The sequence below is a fragment of the Scyliorhinus torazame genome, chromosome 5 (assembly GCF_047496885.1).
Source record: "Scyliorhinus torazame isolate Kashiwa2021f chromosome 5, sScyTor2.1, whole genome shotgun sequence".
NCBI lineage: Eukaryota > Metazoa > Chordata > Chondrichthyes > Carcharhiniformes > Scyliorhinidae > Scyliorhinus > Scyliorhinus torazame.
This window is the reverse complement of record NC_092711.1, coordinates 131,053,897-131,073,349: the sequence shown is the minus strand read 5'-3', so window position 1 is coordinate 131,073,349 and position 19,453 is coordinate 131,053,897. Positions and strand designations below refer to the sequence as shown.

Here is a 19,453-nt window from a genome sequence, read left to right as displayed (position 1 = left end):
AACATACCCATCCCAGTATTATAGAATTTACAGTGCTGAAGGAGGCCATTCAGCCCATTGAGTCTGCACCGGCCCTTGGAAAGAACACCCCACCGAGCCCACACCTCCACCCTATCCCCATAACCCTACACAACGTTTTGGACACTTCGGGCAATTTAGCATGGTCAATCCATCTAACCTGCACATCTTTGGACTGTGGGAGGAAACCGGAGCACCCGGAGGAAACCCACACAGACACGGGGAGAATGTGCAGACTCCGCACACTCAGTGACGCAAGCCGGGAATCGAACCTGCGACCCTGGAGCGGTGAAGCAACTGTGCTAACCACAATGCTACCATGCTGCCAGGAACCTTCATACCACTTCCCACAGTTTGGGCATTGAAAAGGTATTTTGTCAGTGTGAACTCGTTGGGACCTCAGCAGGTTGGATAAATGAGCAAATCCCTTTCATGGAATCATAGCATTTACCGTGCAGAAGGAGGCCATTCGGCCCATCGAGTCTGCACCAGCCCCTGTAGAGTACCCTACCGAAGCCCAGGCCTACACCCCATCACCGCAACCCCACCCAACCATCTTGGACATTTAAGGACAATTTTTAAAAAAATTTAGATTACCCAATTAATTTTTTCCAATTAAGGGGCAATGTAGCGTGGCCAATTCACCTACCCTGCACATCTTTGGATTGTGGGGGCAAAACCCACGCAGGCACAGGGAGAATGTACAAACTCCACACGGACAGACTTGAGGACAATTTAACATGGCCAATCCACCTAACCTGCACACCTTTGGAATGAGGAAGGAAACCAGAGCACCCGGAGGAAACCTACGCAGACATGGGGAGAACGTGCAGACTCCGCACCGTGACCCAAACCGGGAATCGACCCTGGGATCCTGGAGCTGTGAAGCAACAGTGCTAACCACTGTGCTACTGTGCCGCCCCTTCCCACACTTGGCTCAGTTGTATGGCCTATTCCCGGTGCGAACTCCGTGTGTGTCAGCAGGAGTGATAAACAAGTGAATCCCTTCCCACACCTGGAGCAGGTGAATGTCCTCTCCCCAGTGTGAATGCGCCAGTGTGTCAGCAGGTCGGATGACTGAGTGAATTCCTTCCCACAAACAGAGTAGGTGAGCGGCCTTGCCCCTGTGTGAATTTCCAGGTGTGTCTGAAGGCGGGATGAGGTACGAAATCCTTGCCTACATTCAGAGCAGCTGAATGGTCTCTCCATCGTGTGAACTCGCTGGCCTATCAGCAGCTGGGATGAAATAGTTAATCCCTTTCCACACTCACAGGTGAACGGTCTCTCTCCAGTGCGAATGCACTGAATTACAATGAGGTCAGATGATCGTCTGAACCCAGTCCCAGTGAGAGACACTGAACGGTCTCTTGTCAGTGTGAACACTTTGATGGCGCGCCAGTACCCCACAACCTTTATAGCACGTTATTGGTTTAACCTGACAATCAACCTCTATCAATACATCATTAACCAATCAATACATCATTATTCTGCTGGTTTTACATTCGGAATATTTTAAAGAAACCAGGGTAATGCCGAGAGAGAGAGAACCATACCAGCTTACGTGGGCAAGTTGAGTGATCAGCAGTTTGGTAGTAAAGGGGTTGATGACAGATTGTTACAACACAGAGGAAGGCCATTCAGCCCTTTGTGAGTAGAAGATGGGTCTGACGGACGACATGAGCACGGAGAGAGCACATGGGGATATGAGAGGGAAACTAGAGCAAGATGTGGTTTCAGGACTGAAACAAGGGGGAACTGTAGAGACAGTTTAGTCCAGAGAACTACTGGAAATTAGGGAAGTAGCAGAGGCAGTTTATAAGATTGTCTCAAACTTTTTTTAAAAATTTAGAGTATCCAATTATTTTTTTTCCAATTAAGGGGCAATTCAGCGTGGCCAATCCACCGACCCTGCACATCTTTTGGGTTGTGGGGGTGAGACCCACGCAGACACGGGGAGATTGTCGAAACTCCACACGGCCAGTGGCCCAGGGCTGGGATCAAGCCTGGGACCTTGGCGCCGTGAGGCAGCAGTGCTAACCACTGCGCCACCCCGATTGTCTCAAACTTAAGTGACAAAGAAGTACCATGAGCTCTTCACACTTGCTGGACATGAGGATGGAGAGCAAAAACACTTCTAACTTGTGTTACAGAGATATTGAAATCACTCAACACTGTCGGCGGGATTCTCCATCAGCCGATGCCAGAATCAGGAAAGGTGATTTGGCGGAGAATCGGTGAGGCCAAAATGATGGCCTGCACAGGGCGCCCACCAGAATGCCATGCTCCAGTGTCTCGATAGCGGCGTCAATGCATTCTACTCCGCACATACAGTAAATGCCATCCGCATATCATTCGCGGATCTAACCCAGTATTCCCCGGGGCCTCTGCGATACTCCACATCCGCCAGAAGGAATTACGATGGTGACTTTCATTTGTGGTTTAAAAAATTGGGAAACTGGCACCGTGGCTGCTGAGGAAGAGAGAGAGGACTTACGAAAAGTGTCTAACATCACTAGTGTGCTAACAGTTGTGCCGCTGACCGTGAGGCTTCTGCCTGGGCCGGGGGAAGGAGCGGGGGAGTCAGGAGATGGGCCGTGGGGTTGGGGTGGATGGGCACGGAATACTTTTGCCACAGCCGGCAAGGCAGCCATGCAGCTGCTCACGCCACTGACTGCCCAATGTGAACGTAGCTGCCCCCCCCCCTCCCCCCCAGGCCACTCCCCGAGGTACCCTCTGGCCCCAGCCGACCCATCGACGGGATGGGCGTGCTCCAGCACAACCAGTGCCATCTTGTTGGCTAGGCTGAGTGTGTGTGGGGAGTGGAGTGCTTATATGCGGCTGAGGTTTGTCAGCCTCTCGAATGTCAATCCCAACTCCGGCGAATCAGACAACATTTTTCATCGGAATCGGTGACGCCGGTGTTAGACCATTAACGTTTGAGGAATTGCTCTGGGAACGGCGCCAAATCGTAACACACCAACCGATTCAGTCCTGGCATCAACACCCAAGTCTCTCAAAAAGAGAATACAGCCCTTGTGTGTTTGACACAAAAGTTGATTTATTTGACTTTTAGGGAGAGTTTAACATCAGCAGAAACAGAACCCAATCAACATGATTCAGTCCTCAGTGTGATTAAAGGCAAAATCCAAACACTGCAGTTACTTGTGAACTCGTTGGTATCTCAGCACATGGGATTAATAAACAAATTCCTTTGCACATTCAGATCAGGTGGAGGCCTCTCCTCACTGTGAAATTTCTGGTGTACAGCACGTTGAAATTATTTCCTTGACACAGATCTGCAGTGAGAGCACCTGAACTGCCTCTCATCAGTGTAAGCATGCAGATGGGACAATTCCCAGGCACATGTCTTGTACTACCCACAGTCCAGGCATTTAAACAATTTTGTCCAATTAGAAATTGCTGGCATGTCGAGGTTGGATGACCGAGAGAATCCCTTGTCTCACTTGGAGCAGGTGGACAACCTCTTCCTTGTGTGAATTCGCTGGTGTCTCAGCAGGTTAGATACCTGAGTGAATCTGTTCCCACACTCAGAGCATATGAATGGTCTCTCCTCAGTGTGAACTCGCTGGTGTCTCCGCAGGTCATTTGACTGAGTGAATTCCTTCCCACACTGGGAGCAGGTGAATGGCTTCTCCCCAGTGTGAACGCGCTGATGTCTCAGCCGGTGCGATAACTGAGTGAATCCCCTCTCACACACGTCGCAGATGAATGGCCTCTCCCCAGTGTGAACGTGCTGGTGTCTCAGTAGATGTGGTAACTGAGTGAATTTCTTCCCACAACTGGGGCAGGTGAATGGCCTCTCTCCGGTGTGAACTCGCTGGTGTCGCATCATGTTGGTAGAATTAATAAAGCCTTTCCCACACTCAGAGCAGAGGAATGGCCTCTCCCCAGTGTGAACTCGTTGATGTGTCAGCAGGTTGCATAACTCAGTGAATCTCTTCCCACATTCGGAGCAGGTGAATGGTCTCTCCCCAGTATGAATTCGCTGGTGTCTCAGCAGGTTGGATGACTGGGTGAATCCCTTCCCACACTCGGGGCAGGTGAACAGCCTCTTCCCACTATGACCTTGCCGGCGTGTCAGCAGTTTGGATGACTGAGTGAATCCCTTTCCACACTTGGGAAAAGTGCGGGACCTCTTCCTAGAATGAGTGCACTGGTGTTCAGAGAGGTCAGATGATCGCCTGAATCCAGTCCTGCAGAGAGAGCACCTGAGTGGTCTCTTGTCAGTGTGAACATCTTGATGGGATATCAGTTCCACAGAATTTTGAAAGCCTTTCCCGCTGTTTGGGCATTTAAAATATCTCCCGTCACTGTTGTGTTGCTCATCTGACTGCAGGTTGGTTAACAGAATTAATTGCTTCCCTGACTCAGTACAGGTAACTGGACTTTCCTCAGTGTGAGCTCTCTGGTGTCTCTGCTGGTTGGATGATTGAAGAACTGCCTTCCCTGACTCAGAACAGGTAACTGGACTGTCCTTAGTGTGAGCTCTCTGGTGTCTCTGCTGGCCGGATGATTGAAGAACTGCCTTCCCTGACTCAGTACAGGTAACTGGACTGTCCTCAGTGTGAGCTCTCTGGTGTCTCTGCTGGCTGGATAACTGAATGACTGCCTTCCCAGATTTGGTACAGGTAATCGGACTCTCCTCAATGCGTGCTCTCTGGTGTCTCTGCCGGCTGGATGACTGAATGACTGTGTTCCCTGACTCAGCACAGGTAACTGGACTGTCCTCAGTGTGAGCTCTCTGGTGTCTCTGCTGGCTGGATGATTGAATGACTGCCTTCCCAGATTTGGTACAGGTAATCGGACTCTCCTCAATGCGTGCTCTCTGGTGTCTCTGCTGGCTGGATGACTGAATGACTGTGTTTCCTGACTCAGCACAGGTAACTGGACTTTCCTCAGTGTGAACTCTCTGGTGTCTCTGCTGGCTGGATGACTGAATGACTGCCTTCCCAGATTTGGTACAGGTAATCGGACTCTCCTCAATGCGTGCTCTCTGGTGTCTCTGCTGGCTGGATGACTGAATGACTGTGTTTCCTGACTCAGCACAGATAACTGGACTTTCCTCAGTGTGAACTCTCTGGTGTCTCTGCTGGTTGGATGACTGAATGACTGCCTTCCCAGATTTGGTACAGGTAATCGGACTCTCCTCAATGCGTGCTCTCTGGTGTCTCTGCTGGCTGGATGACTGAATGACTGTGTTTCCTGACTCAGCACAGGTAACTGGACTTTCCTCAGTGTGAACTCTCTGGTGTCTCTGCCGGCTGGATGACTGAATGACTGCCTTCCCAGATTTGGTACAGGTAATCGGACTCTCCTCAATGCGTGCTCTCTGGTGTCTCTGCTGGCTGGATGACTGAATGACTGTGTTCCCTGACTCAACACAGGTAACTGGACTTTCCTCAGTGTGAACTCTCTGGTGTCTCTGCCGGCTGGATGACTGAATGACTGCCTTCCCAGATTTGGTACAGGTAATCGGACTCTCCTCAATGTGTGCTCTCTGGTGTCTCTGCTGGCTGGATGACTGAATGACTGTGTTTCCTGACTCAGCCCAGGTAACTGGACTTTCCTCTGTGTGAACTCTCTGGTGTCTCTGCTGGCTGGATGACCGAATGACTGCCTTCCCAGATTTGGTACAGATAATCGGACTCTCCTCAATGCGTGCTCTCTGGTGTCTCTGCCGGCTGGATGACTGAATGACTGTGTTTCCTGCCTCAGTACAGGTAACTGGACTCTCCTTAGTGTGAACTCTCTGATGTCCCTGCTGGATGGATGGTTGAATGACCTCCTTCTCAAACTCAGGACATATAACTGGACATTCCTCACCGTGAGCACTCTGGTGTCTCTGCCTGCTGGATGACTGAATAACTGTGTTTCCTGACTCAGTACAGGAAACTGGACTGTCCTCAATGTGAACTCTCGGGTGTCTCTGCTGGCTGGATGTCTGAATGACTTCCTTCCCAGACTCAGTACAGGTAGATGAATATTCCTCAGTGTGAACTCTCTGGTGTATCTGCTGGATGGATGATTGAATGACCCCCTTCTCAAACACAGGACAAATAATTTGACCTTCGTCAGTGTGAACTCTCTGGTGGATCTGTTGGCTGGATGATTGAATGACTGTGTTCCCTGACTCAGTACAGGTAACTGGACTGTCTTCAGTGTGAGCTCGCTGGTGCCTCTGCTGGATGGAAGATTGAATGCCCCTCTTATCAGACTCAGGACAGATAACTGGATCTTTCCCAGTGTGAGCTCTCTGCTGGCTGGATGTCTGAATGACTGTGTTTCCTGACTCAGTACAGGTAGATGAACATTCTTCAGTGTGAACTCGCTGGTGTCTCTGCTGACTGGAAGATTGAATGACTGTCTTCCCAGATTTGGTACAGGTAATCGGACTCTCCTCAATGCGTGTTCTCTGGTGTCTCTGCCGGCTGGATGACTGAATGACTGTGTTCCCTGACTCATCACAGGTAACTGGACTTTCCTCAGTGTGAACTCTCTGGTGTCTCTGCCGGCTGGATGACTGAATGACTGTGTTCCCTGACTCAGTACAGGTAACTGGACTTTCCTCAGTGTGAACTCTCTGGTGTCTCTGCTGGCTGGATGACTGAATGACTGCCTTCCCTGACGCAGCACAGGTAACTGAACTGTCCCCAGTGTGAGCTCTCTGGTCTCTTTGCTGGCTGGATGTCTGAATGACAGTGTTTCCTGACTCGGTACAGGTAGATGAACATTCTTCAGTGTGAACTAGCTGGTGTCTCTGCTGACTGGAAGACTGAATGACTGCCTTCACAGATTCAGTGTAGGTAACTGGACTTTCCTCAGTGTGAACTCTGTGGTGTCTCTGCTGGCTGGATGACTGAATGACTGTCTTCCCAGACTCAGTACAGGTCGCTGGACTTTCCTCAATATGAACAGTCTGATGCCTCTGCTGGCTGGATGACTGAATGACTGCCTTCCCTGACTCAGTACAGGTAACTGGACTGTCCTCAGTGTGAACTCTCTGGTGTCTCTGCTGGCTGGATGATTGAATGACTGCTATCCCTGACTCAGTACAGCTAACTGGACTCTCTTCAATGCAAGCTCTCTGGTGTCTCTGCTGGCTGGATGACCGAATGACTGCCTTCCCTGACTCAGCACAGGTAATTGGACTGTCCCCAGTGTGAGCTCTCTGGTCTCTCTGCTGGCTGGATGTCTGAATGACAGTGTTTCCTGACTCAGTACAGGTAGATGAACATTCTTCAGCGTGAACCAGCTGGTGTCTCTGCTGACTGGAAGATTGAATGAGTGCCTTCACAGATTCAGTGCAGGTAACTGGACTTTCCTCAGTGTGAACTCTCTGGTGTCTCTGCTGGCTGGATGACTGAATGACTGTCTTCCCAGACTCAGTACAGGTCGCTGGACTTTCCTCAATATGAACAGTCTGATGCCTCTGCTGGCTGGATGACTGAATGACTGCCTTCCCGGGCCCAGTACTGGTAGCTGTACTTCCCTCAGTGTGAACTCTCCGGTGTTTTTGCCAGCTGGATAAAGTAGTGAATGCTTTCCCACATTCAGAGCAGGAGAATAGCTTCTTTCCCGTGTGAATCCGCTGGTGATCCAATAGGTTGGCAGACCGAGTGAACCCCTTTCCGCACTCCGAGCAGGTGAATGGCTTTTCCCCAGTGTGAACTCGTTGGTGTCTCTTCAGGTCAGTTGACTGAGTGAATCCTTTCCCACATTCGGAGCAGGTGAACGGCCTCTCCCCAGAGTGAACTCGCTGGTGTCTCTTCAGGTCATTTGACTGAGTGAATCCTTTCCCACACTCGGAGCAGGTGAATGGCTTTTCCCCAGTGTGAACTCGCTGGTGTCTTAGTCGGTGGGATAACTGAGTGAATTCCATCCCACAATCGGAGCAGGTGAACGGCTTCTCCCCAGTGTGAACTCGCTGGTGTCTCAGCAAGTGAGGAAGCTGAGTGAATCCCTTCCCACACACAGAACAGATGAACGGCGTCTCCCCAGTGTGAACTCGTTGGTGTCTCTGCAAGTTGGTTGAATTAATGAATCCCTTGCCACAAGCAGGACAGGTGAATGGCCTCTCCCCAGTATGAATGCGCTGGTGTGTCAGCAAATTAGCTGAATTAATAAATCCCTTCCCACACTCCGGGCACGTGAATGGCCTCCGCCCAGTGTGAACTCGCTGGTGTGTCAGCAGAGAGGACAACTGAGTGAATCTCTTCCCACATGTGGAGCAGATGAATGACCTCTCCCCAGTGTGAACCAGCTGGTGTCTGAGAAGGGTGGATGATCGAGTAAATTCTTTCCCACAAACACAGCAAATGAACAGTTTCTCTCTAGCATGAGTGCGCTGGTGTTTCGAAAGGGCAGATGATTGGCTGAATCCTCGTCCACACTCGGAACACGTGTACGGTTTTTTCCCACTGTCAATGGTTTTTTTCCCATCCATGTTCAAAATCTGCTGATACTCGGTTTATAACAAATTGGATGATTCTCCGATCCTGATGTGCATGTTTGGTTTCCGTTTCCTGACTGCAAATCCTTCCCTTCTAATATCCTGCGAAATTGATCTGAAACAGAAAAAGGGAAGTGAGAGATAACCCACAAAAACACAATGGCAGGTTGTGAAATTGAGAATAAATCTGGTAATTTGTGGGGCCGGCACTCAGAAATATTGATCATAAAAGCTGCTGGATTGTCATAAAAACCCAACTGGTTCAGTACTGTCCTTCAGGGAAGGGAATCTGCCACTCAGTCTGGGCCTACACAAGATGACTGGGTATTATGGGAGGAGAGATTGAAAGAGAGGCAGGAGGTGAAGTACAAGGGTTTTATTTACCGACAATGATGGTACATCAATGATGGTGTTTGCCCGCACCTGCCATCCTGGTGCTTCTCGGGAGTGGAGGTTGAGGGTTTGGAAGATTCTGTCAAAGTTCCCCTCCAAATTATACTTCATCCTGACTTGTCTGACATCCAATACTGGATGAAGAGAAATTTCCGCCATTTAAATATTGGGAAGGCCGAGACCACCATCTTCAGTCCATGCTACAAACTCAATTCCTTAACCACGGTCTCTGTCCCGCTCGGTGGAGGAACTGGACCTAGATTTCACAAAGGAGCCACATCAAAGGTTAATGCTCAAAATGAAAGCTCATGCTGTAGGGGATAACATATTGACATGGATGGAAGAATAGCTAACAGGAACCAGAGAGTCAGCATAAATGGGTCTTTTTCAGGTTGGCTGGGTGTGACCGGAGTCTATTATAAACCTCGGGGAGGCAGTGGCGTAGTGGTATTTACACTGGACTAGTAATCCAGAGTCATTTTCTTGGGACCCAGGTTCGAACCACCATGACAAATGGTGAAATTTGAAATTAATTTTTAAAAATCTGGAATTCGAAGACTAATGATGGTGACTATGAAACCATTGTCGTTGTCATAATAACCCATCTGGTTCACTAATGTCCTTTAAGGGAAGGAAATCTGCCATTCTTACCTGGTCTGACCTACATGTGACACCAGACCCACAGCAATGTGGTTGACTCTTAAATGCAAACACTGACCTAGCCAGCGACCCCCACATTCAATAAATACATCTTTAAAAATAAAGGATGTGATAACAGGACATTTAGAAAATATCAATGGATGTAGATAAAGTCAACATGCATTTATGTAAGGGAATCACATTTGACAAACCTACTGGAGGTTTGGAGTTATAATTAGTAGAACAGATAAGGGTGAACCGGCGGATGTGGTGTTTTGGGATTTTCAGAAAGCTTTTGATAAAGTCACAATTAAGAAGTTAGTGTGAAAAATTAAAGCGCATGGGATTGCGGACAATATATTGACATGGATTGAGAATTGGTGAGCCGACAGGAAATATAGAGTAGCAATAAATGGCTCTTTTTCAAAGTGGCAGGCAGTGAATATTGGGGTCCCACAGGGATCAGTGCTTGGGCCCCAGCTATTCACAATATACATCAAAGATAAAAAACAAAGAATAAAGAAACGTACAGCACAGAAACAGGCACTTCAGCCCTCCAAGCCTACGCCGACCATGCTGCCCGTCTAACCCAAAACCTTCTACGCTTCTGGGGTCCGTGATTTGGATGAGGGAACCATATGTCATATTTTCAAGAAACGTTGTGGGAACGTGACTGGTGGGGAGATGTTAAGAAGCTTCAAGGTGATTTAAACAAGTTGAATGAGCAGGCAAATTCATAGCAGATGCAGTATAAAGTGGATAAGTGTGAGGTTATCCACTTCGGATGGAAAAACAGAATGGCAGAATTATTGAAATGGTGATAGTTCGGGGAATTCAACGTACAAATGGCACCAGGGTGTTCTGGTACACCACTGAAATTAAGAATGCAGGTACAAATGAGATATTGGGTCAACTAGGCCTGTGTTCACTGGAGTTTCGAAGAATGTTATGGGCCAGGGTTTAGAGAGCCCCAAAGTGTATCATGGAGATCACCCGACCCACAACTTTGAATAGATTGTGGTTGTGGGGAAACACACGGGCCTATTCTGCAGGTGTGATGCAACAGAAATCTACAGTACTTTTAAATTAAAACACTTTATTTATGAAACCAGCTAACACTTTATAAACCCACAGTAAACATCTTAACAACTATCAACACCAATAAATCCCCCAAATACAGTACTCTATAAGTAACTCTTAATCTTTCCTTGCAACATCCATAAGACAAAAAGAACCCTCTTTACAGAAACACATCAGGTTTAAATTCTCTACTGGGAGCTGTTATCACTCTGAATTCACCAAATGATCTAGAGATAGTCTTTAGATGGCAGGAGGGATCAAAATTACACCTTCTTTGGCTGGCTGCAGCTCCAACACTAAAACAAAACTAAAAAACAGACGCACCCAAGCTTTTCCTCAAAACGAAACAGGTTTACCACCCTCTGAGTGAAGAAGTTTATCCTTAGCTCAGTCGAAAATGGCCTATCCCGTATACTGAGACTGTGATTTCTTGTTCACGACTCCCCAGCCAGAGGAAACAAGATCCCTGCATCCAGTCTGTCGAATCCTGTCAGAAGTTTATACCTTTCAATGAGATTTCCTCTCATTCTGGTCATGGGAATGTCATTTTAAGAAATGTTTGTCTGCTCAGTGGCTGCAGTGATGTCAGAGTGTGGGTGGAGCTGAGCTCTGGCTCTGCTTTTTAGTTTCGCTTTGAGGAAAAGCTTGGGTATGTCTGTTTTTTAGTTTTGTTTTAGTGTTGGAGCTGCAGCCAGGCAAAGGTGTAATTCCAAGATAAGTTTGCAACCACAGCGTCTCTATATCTGGATATTTCCAGCTCAGTACCATCGTCAGACTCTGCCCCAGTCTCAGCTCATCTACTACTGAAACTCTCATCCATTCCTCGGTTACCTCTGGACTTAACTATCCTAACACACTCCTGGCCTGTCTCCCACATTCAACCTCCCTGTAATGAAATCCCCACAGTGCATTTGGCCCATCTCGTCTACACCGACCATCTGATAGAGCACCTCACCTATCCCCAACTCCCTGCCCTATCCCCATAACCCCTCCTAACCTGTACATCTTTGGACACTTTAGCATGGCCAATCCACCTAACCTGCAGATCTTCAGACTGTGGGAGGAAACCTTAGGACCCCGTGGAAACCCACACAGATACGGGGAGAAGATGCAAACTCCACACAGTCACCCAAGACCGGGATTGAACCCTGAGCTAAAGTGCCACCCGACCAAAGGGCCCGTCCAGGATTTGAATCAGGGCCTTTTATAAGCTCCGAGACTGAAATACCCAAAGCAAGAATCATGCCCTTGACCAATGAGCCGGTTCTTGAGGTTATCCAAAACTCTGCTGCCCGTGTGCTTACTCACACCAAGTTTGGTTCACCCATAAGACATAGGAGCAGAATTAGGCCATTCGGCCCATCGATTCTGTTCTGCCATTCAAACATGGCTGATATGTTTCTCATCCCCATTCTCCTGCCTTCTCCCCAAAACACCATATTAATCAAGAACCTATCTATCTCTCTCTTAAACACACTCAGTGATTTGGCCTCCACAGCCTTCTGCGGCAATGAGTTCCACAGATTCACCACCCTCTGGCTGAAAAAATTCCTCCTCATCTCAGTTTTAAAGGATTGTCCTTTCAGTCTGAGGCTGTGTCCTCTGGTTCTTGTTTTTCCTACTCGTGGAAACATCCTCTCCACGTCCACTCTATCCAGGCCTCGCCGTATCCTGTAGGTTTCAGTAAGATCCCTCCTCATCCTTCTAAACTCCAATGAGTACAGTCCCAGAGTCCTCAACCGCTCCTCATATGACAAGCTCTTCATTCCATGGATCATTCTTGTGAACCTCCTCTGGACCCTTTCCAAGGCCAGCACATCCTTCCTCAGATATGGGGCCCAATACGGCTCACAATACTCTAGGTCTGACTTATGTAGCCTCAGAAGTACATCCCTGCTCTTGTATTCTAGCCCTTTCGACATGAATGCTAACATTGCATTTGACTTCCTAACTGCTGACTGAACCTGCGCATTAACCTTAAGAGAATCTTGAACTAGGACTCCTAAGTCCCTTTGTGCTTCTGATTTCATAAGCCTTTTCCCATTTAGAAAATAGTCTATGCCTCCATTCTTCCTACCAAAGTGCATAACCTCACACGTTTCCACATTCTATTCCATCTTCCACTTCTTTGTCCACTCTCCTAGCCTGTCCAGTTCTTCTGCACCCCCCCCCTGCTTCCTCAATATTACCTGTCCCTCTCCATATCTTTGTATCATCTGCATCTCCCACGTGCTCACTGACTTCAGGAAGCAAAGTACTATACACACCCCTGTCAGCATCAACGGGGCCGAGGTGGCGATGGTTAGCAGTTTCAAATTCCTAGGGGTGCACATCTCCAAAAATCTGTCCTGGTCCACCCATGTCGACGCTACCACCAAGAAAGCGCAACAGCGCCTATACTTCCTCAGGAAACTAAGGAAATTCGGCATGTCCACATTAACTCTTACCAACTTTTACAGATGCACCATAGAAAGCATCCTATCAGGCTGCATCACAGCCTGGTATGGCAACTGCTCGGCCCAGGACCGCAAGAAACTTCAGAGAGTCATGAACATCGCCCAGTCCATCACACGAACCTGCCTCCCATCCATTGACTCCATCTACACCTCCCGCTGCCTGGGGAAAGCGGGCAGTATAATCAAAGATCCCTCCCACCCGGCTTTCTCACTCTTCCAACTTCTTCCATCGGGCAGGAGATACAGAAGTCTGAGAACATGCACGAACAGACTCAAAAACAGCTTCTTCCCCACTGTCACCAGACTCCTAAATGACCCTCTTATGGACTGATTTCATTAACACAACACCCTGTATGCTTCATCCGATGCCAGTGCTTTTGTAGTTACATTGTATATGTTGTGTTGCCCTATTATGTATTTTCTTTTATTCCCTTTTCTTCTCATGTACTTAATGATCTGTTGAGCTGCTCGCAGAAAAATACTTTTCACTGTACCTCGGTACACGTGACAATAAACAAATCCAATCCAATCCAGATGCTCTGGGTTGAGAAACACCTAAATAGCAAGTTTCTTATCCTTCTTTTCAAATTCCTCCATGGTCTCACCCCTACCCGTCTCCAGCTTCCCTGTCCTTCTAGATATCTGCACTAATCTGTTTCTTCCTGCCACTTTACCATTCTTGATTTTAATCTCTACACCATTGGTGCCGTTTTCAGTTGCCTGGGCCTCACACTCTGAACCCTCATCCCTAAACCTGTGTCTCTCCACCTCACTCTCCTCCTTTAAGATGCCCCATAACATCTTTGACCAAGCATTTTGTTACCTGCTCAATAGATCCTTACGTGGCTCAGTGACAAATGTTGCTTTGTGACATTTCTGCAAATTGTCCTGGAAAGTTCTATTAAAGATATAAAAATTAATGTTATTGATTTGGACATTATCACTGTGCCTTCATCATCACTGGGTGAATGACCTGTAACCTCCTTACCTAACAGCATTGTGGGAGCACCTTCACCACACCCACTTCAGCGGCTCAAGAAGGTCAAACATCATCTCCTCCTGGGGATGGGAGATATTTGCTTCTGGTCTTGATAGTGACACCTAAATCCCAAGAATACTTAATATATATCTCAACCTGATCTCTGTTAAAATCAACCTCCCTTGACATTTTCACATTGGAAATTGTCAGGCCCGACTCAGTTCCAAATTCCTGTGGATTATCATAAGACCATAAGACATAGGAGCAGAATTAGGTCACTCGGCCCATCGAGTCTGCTCCGCCATTCAATCATGGCTGATATTTTCTCATCCCCATTCTCCTACCTTCTCCCCAGAAGTAGATAAAGAAAAGCTGTCCTCATTATCTGAACGTAAAATTATTTCAGGATGGATGTACAGTTTTGAGCAAGATCTGTGGGGGGATGTGAGGAAGAAATTTTACCCAGTGAGCGGTAATGACCTGGAACTTAGCGATTACATTAAAGGGTCAATAATATCCGGATTCTGATGAATCAAAGGATTCTTTCAATATTAATGTGCTGTTTGGCTTGAAATTCCCGTTGGTGAATCCTCCCCTTCTAAACCCCTGTAAAAGGAGTTTCCAAAATCCATCACTGTAAGTCTCGGTGGAGGAGCTAAAGGGTAAGTGGGAGGAGGAGTTGTGTGAGGAGATTGGCGAGGGGATGTGGGCGGATGCCCTGGGGGGGGGGGGGGGAGCTCTTCCTCCTCTTGCGTGAGGCTCAGCCTCATACAATTTAAGGTGCTGCATAGGGCTCACATGACCGGGGCACGGATAAGTCGATTCTTTGGGTGCGAGGACAGGTGTGTTCGGTGCTCAGGGAGCCCAGCAAACCACACCCACATGTTCTGGGCATGCCCAGCGCTGGAGGACTTTTGGAAGGACGTAGCGAGGACGGTGTCAAGGGTGGTAGGTTCCAGGGTCAAGCCGGGCTGGGGGCTCGCAATATTTGGGGTGGCAGAGGAGCCGGGAGTGCAGGAAGCGAAAGAGGCCGGTATTCTGGTCTTTGCGTCCCTGGTAGCCCGGCGAAGGATCCTTCTTCAGTGGAAGGATGCGAGGCCCCCAAGCGTGGAATCCTGGATCAGTGATATGGCAGGGTTCATTCAATTGGAGAGGGTGAAATTTGCCTTCAGGGGATTGGTACAAGGGTTCTTCAGGCGGTGGCAACCGTTCCTAGACTTCCTGGCAGAACGTTAGAAGATGGTCAGCAGCGGCAGCAACCCCTGCGGGGGGGGGGGGGGGGGGGGGGGGGGGGGGGGGGGAGGGGGCGGGGGTGCTGGTTCGTTTTCTTGAGTGGGCGTGTATTGATCAACAGCCAAGGGAATGCATTTCGGTACATGCAACTGAGGGCTTTTGCGAGGCAACAGGTGAGGGAATTCTCGCAGCTCCCGACGCAGGAGATTCAAGATAGAGTGATCTCAGGGACATGGGTGGGGGGTGGTAGGGTGTCGGATATATACAGGGAAATGAGGGACAAGGGGGAGATTATGGTGGATGAGCTGAAGGGGAAATGGGAAGAAGAGCTGGGGGAAGAGATTGAGGAGGGGCTGTGGGCTGATGCCCTACGTAGGGTAAACCCGTCCTCCTCGTGCGCCAGGCTAAGCCAGATGCAATTCAAGGTTTTGCACAGGGCGCATATGACCGGAGCAAGGCTCAGTAAATTTTTCGGGGTAGAGGAAGCCCAGCAAACCACAGCCACATGTTTTGGTCATGCCCGGCACTGCAGGGGTTCTGGGTGGGGGTGGCAAAGGTGCTTTCAAAGGTGGTGGGGGTCCGGGTTGAGCCAGGCTGGGGGTTGGCTATATTCGGGGTTGCAGAAGAGCCGGGAGTGCAGGAGGCGAAAGAGGCTGATGTCTTGGCCTTTGCGTCCCTAGTAGCCCGGCGAAGGATATTGCTTATGTGGAAGGAAGCCAAACCCCCGGGCGTGGAGACTTGGATAAATGACATGGCAGGGTTTATAAAACTAGAACGGATAAAGTTCGCATTAAGGGGTTCAGCTCAAGGGTTCACCAGGCGGTGGCAACCATTCATTGACTACCTCGCAGAACGATAATAGGAAATGTGAAGGTAACAGCAGCAACCCAGGGGGGAGGGGGGGGGGGGGGAGGGGAGGGGAGGGCTCGGGTGGGTCCTCAGGGGTGTTTTTGTATAGATATTTGTACTTGGTTATAAAGAACAAAGAAATGTACAGCACAGGAACAGGCCCTTCGGCCCTCCAAGCCCCTGCCGACCATGCTGCCCGCCTAAACTACAATCTTCTACACTTCGTGGGTCCGTATCCCTCTATTCCCATCCTATTCATGTATTTGTCAAGATGCCCCTTAAATGTCACTAAAGAACAAAGAAAAAATGTATATTGGATTGTTTGATTTTATTATCTGGAGAGTTATTATTTTTGATATGGCAGTTGCCATTTAGTTTATATATTATTTATTTACTTGTTAAAACGGTCACTGTTATTTATATTGTTTTATTGTTGTAAAAAAGGAAAACCTTTGTATTGTTTTGGCCGAAAAATTTGAATAAAATATATATTTTTAAAAATATATACGTCAATTAGTTCTCTTGTTCTTATAAACTCCAGCGAGTATAAGCCTGAACTGCTCAATCTCTCTGCAGAAGACACCTCTGGAATTAACCTGTTGAATAGATAGGTGTTTGAGGGCCGGCACAGACACGATGGGCCGAAGGGTCTTTTTTTGCTGTGAAACCCTTTGACTCTCTGACGAGTTTCTCTCCTCCTGCCGACAGGGATGACCGCGCATGCGCACCGCTGCTCGTTGCCGCTTTAAGATGGCGGCCCTGAACCCGGCAGGAAGCAGAGCGACTCTGGACGAACGCGGAACTGGCCGAGAGCTTCTCCTTCGGGGTTTAAGGCTTTCGCGTGGTATTCATGAAGCCTTTCCGCCCACCCACTGCTCCCATCTCTCCCTCAGACACGCCGCTAACTTACCCGCTGTAGAGACGAGAAACACACAGCTCATCTTCGCATCGCTGCGGCTGCGCATGTTCCAAATCTGTGCTGCGCCTGCGCAATAGTCTCGTGTGGTTTCGACAGGGGACATTCCCCGCCCCGCGGAATGCTGGGTAAACGCCCCGCCATTGGAGAGAACAAATGATTTATTGTCATTTCGTTATTGGAATGGGGGGGCGGGTGAAGACTGCCACTGAAGGACCACTAATGGAAGTAGGGAACAGATTATGTAGAAACCCAATTGCACCGACCATTATCCAAGTCCAGAGAAGGGGAATTGGAATTGCTCAGGAATTGAGTCACCAAAACAGTGGAAATAATAGTAGAAAAACACCCAATAGTCACAGATGAACTCACTGGTATCTCAGCAGGTGCGATGAACAAGCATGTCTTTTCCTACACACAGAACATTGAAATAGCCTCTTTCCAGTAAGAATGTGTTGATCATGCATGAAACCCTTTGAACCTTAAAACTGCAGAGTGAACAGTTGGAAAAATAACAAAACAAGCTCACTGATGTGAAATATCAGAATGGTCTCTCCAGTGTGACTGCTGCTCTGTCAATAAATGCTATGACCAAGTGCATCTCTTTCCCCATTCAGCTGCTGAGTGGTCAATCTGCAGTGTGACTGTATCATGTGTTCTCAGCCCAAACAGGGAATTCTGTCCCTTCACACTGGAAATGACTTGCATTTTTATAGCACCTGAACAACAATCACAATGTTTAAATGGAATGTTAACTATCCTTATATTAAAATAGCTGATTGCTCTGCTCGTTTTTCCAATTTAGTCCCAAAACACTGCTGTAATTTCCACACAATCAACACAGGAACGCACAGATTTTACTGACATAAGTCAATGGCACTGAAAAAGTATGTGTCACATTCCATAACACATTGTCGGTTGTGAAACTGCAGATCCTCTAGCTCTGTACGATTCATGGTTTGGTTGTTCCATGTTTATTACATCACTCACATGTATTTTAGTCAAATGTCTTTAGCCGATTGTCTCCAAAACAGATTTATTCCAAAAATATTTATGATCAATGTTTCCTGTCACCCAGTTTTTTTTGTACTGCTCCTGCATTCAGTCAATCTCAGTTCTTATTTCTTTGGGGACATCTCAATGCTATTTTCCCTATTGCTTTCTTCCCTGTACTGTTTCTCAATCCATTTCCCATCAGCTTTACATATCACCATCCCGACCATTCACACAATGTTCGCAGAGTTGATAAGGATGTAAAGTGCATGCTTTTTATCTGCTCTGTGTCTGCCATGTTCATCAGTCTCTCTCTGTGGCCTCCTGAGGTTTGTTACTATCCTCCTCACAGTGAACACGTAACAGACACATCTGCCAGTGCTGAAAAACACAGAACATAACAGTTCCCTCAAATCAACTGTTCACAATTGACCATTTGAAAGCTCAAAATGATACACAAATCGTGTGGAAGACTCAATGTATTAAAAAAAAAAATTCAAAATGAAGAAGCTGTTGATATCGCTCACAAAGAGTTAATAAAATTAATTCTGAATGGGATGAGAAAAAAACTGAAAGATTACAAATCATTAATGATCAGATTCAGGTGGTACTTTGTTAGAATTCTGGATGTTTATCATAGAAAGCAGGCAGTCTGCAGTTAGTTTGGAAGCAGTCAGCTATGACTCCAGGAGCTGTGAACCAGCTGTGGGATTAGAACCTGGAGGGCCATTAGGAGACAGGAGTGTTCCTTATGGAAGCAGTCAGCTGTGGGACCAGGAGTTGTGAACCAGCTGTGGCACGAGAACACCAAGCCCTTAGTCCCAGTCAGATCCCCCCCGTCCCTCACCATAACCCTGAAAAAAGCTTTCCAGAAAAACAACTTTCTTCTCTCTCTCCCTATCCCCCCACCAAACAAATAAGCTCAGCTCACTGAACCTTGCTCAAGCAGGTCCATCAAGCCGCAGCCCCTCTCCCCACCTCACTCCGTTCACTAGCTGAAACTTTACAGCTAACAAAGGTAACCCCCCAGCCATGGTTTATGCTCAAAGAACAAAAACAAACTATGCCTCCCAGCCCATACCAGCTAGATGAGCAACCAAAACCCAACACCCTGATAACACTTAAACTCTCCCAGGGGACCATATATTCCCTATTCAGTTGCCCTGACCACTAACCTCCACTTCCCACACAACCAATGCCCCCTCAATCCCAAACATACAACAGATACAAACTGCAACCCCTCTCAAACCAACCCCTCGCAACCGTCCCCATTAAAGTCCCAATCAAATCAAGTCCAAGTCCATGCCCCTTGTCAAATGTCCCCGTCTTCTCCGACCTATTGAAAAAATGATGTATCGACTGTAAAGTCAATCTCAGCCTCGCCGGATACACCACTTCAAACCTGACTCCACTCCTTTTTTTATTTG

General features: G+C 47.9%; 1 protein-coding gene across 6 annotated transcripts; it reads right to left on the bottom strand.

The window, feature by feature from the left end:
• Positions 1 to 3,051: 3,051 nt before the first annotated feature.
• Positions 3,052 to 17,085, bottom strand: LOC140419765 (uncharacterized). Of its 6 annotated transcripts, none has more exons than XM_072503745.1 (4): positions 17,028 to 17,085; positions 13,880 to 13,954; positions 8,873 to 9,137; positions 3,052 to 8,603 (listed from the first exon to the last, which is right to left on the bottom strand). In XM_072503745.1, the coding sequence occupies exon 4, from the start codon at positions 8,480 to 8,482 to the stop codon at positions 3,479 to 3,481; it is 5,004 nt and encodes a 1,667-aa protein (XP_072359846.1). In that variant the 5' UTR covers positions 8,483 to 8,603; positions 8,873 to 9,137; positions 13,880 to 13,954; positions 17,028 to 17,085; the 3' UTR covers positions 3,052 to 3,478. The 6 variants fall into 6 exon arrangements, with proteins under 6 accessions (XP_072359846.1, XP_072359849.1, XP_072359847.1 ...); XM_072503748.1 differs by having other exon boundaries at positions 8,912 to 9,137; XM_072503746.1 differs by lacking the exon at positions 17,028 to 17,085 and adding an exon at positions 14,045 to 14,142.
• Between the last annotated feature and the right edge of the window lie 2,368 nt (positions 17,086 to 19,453).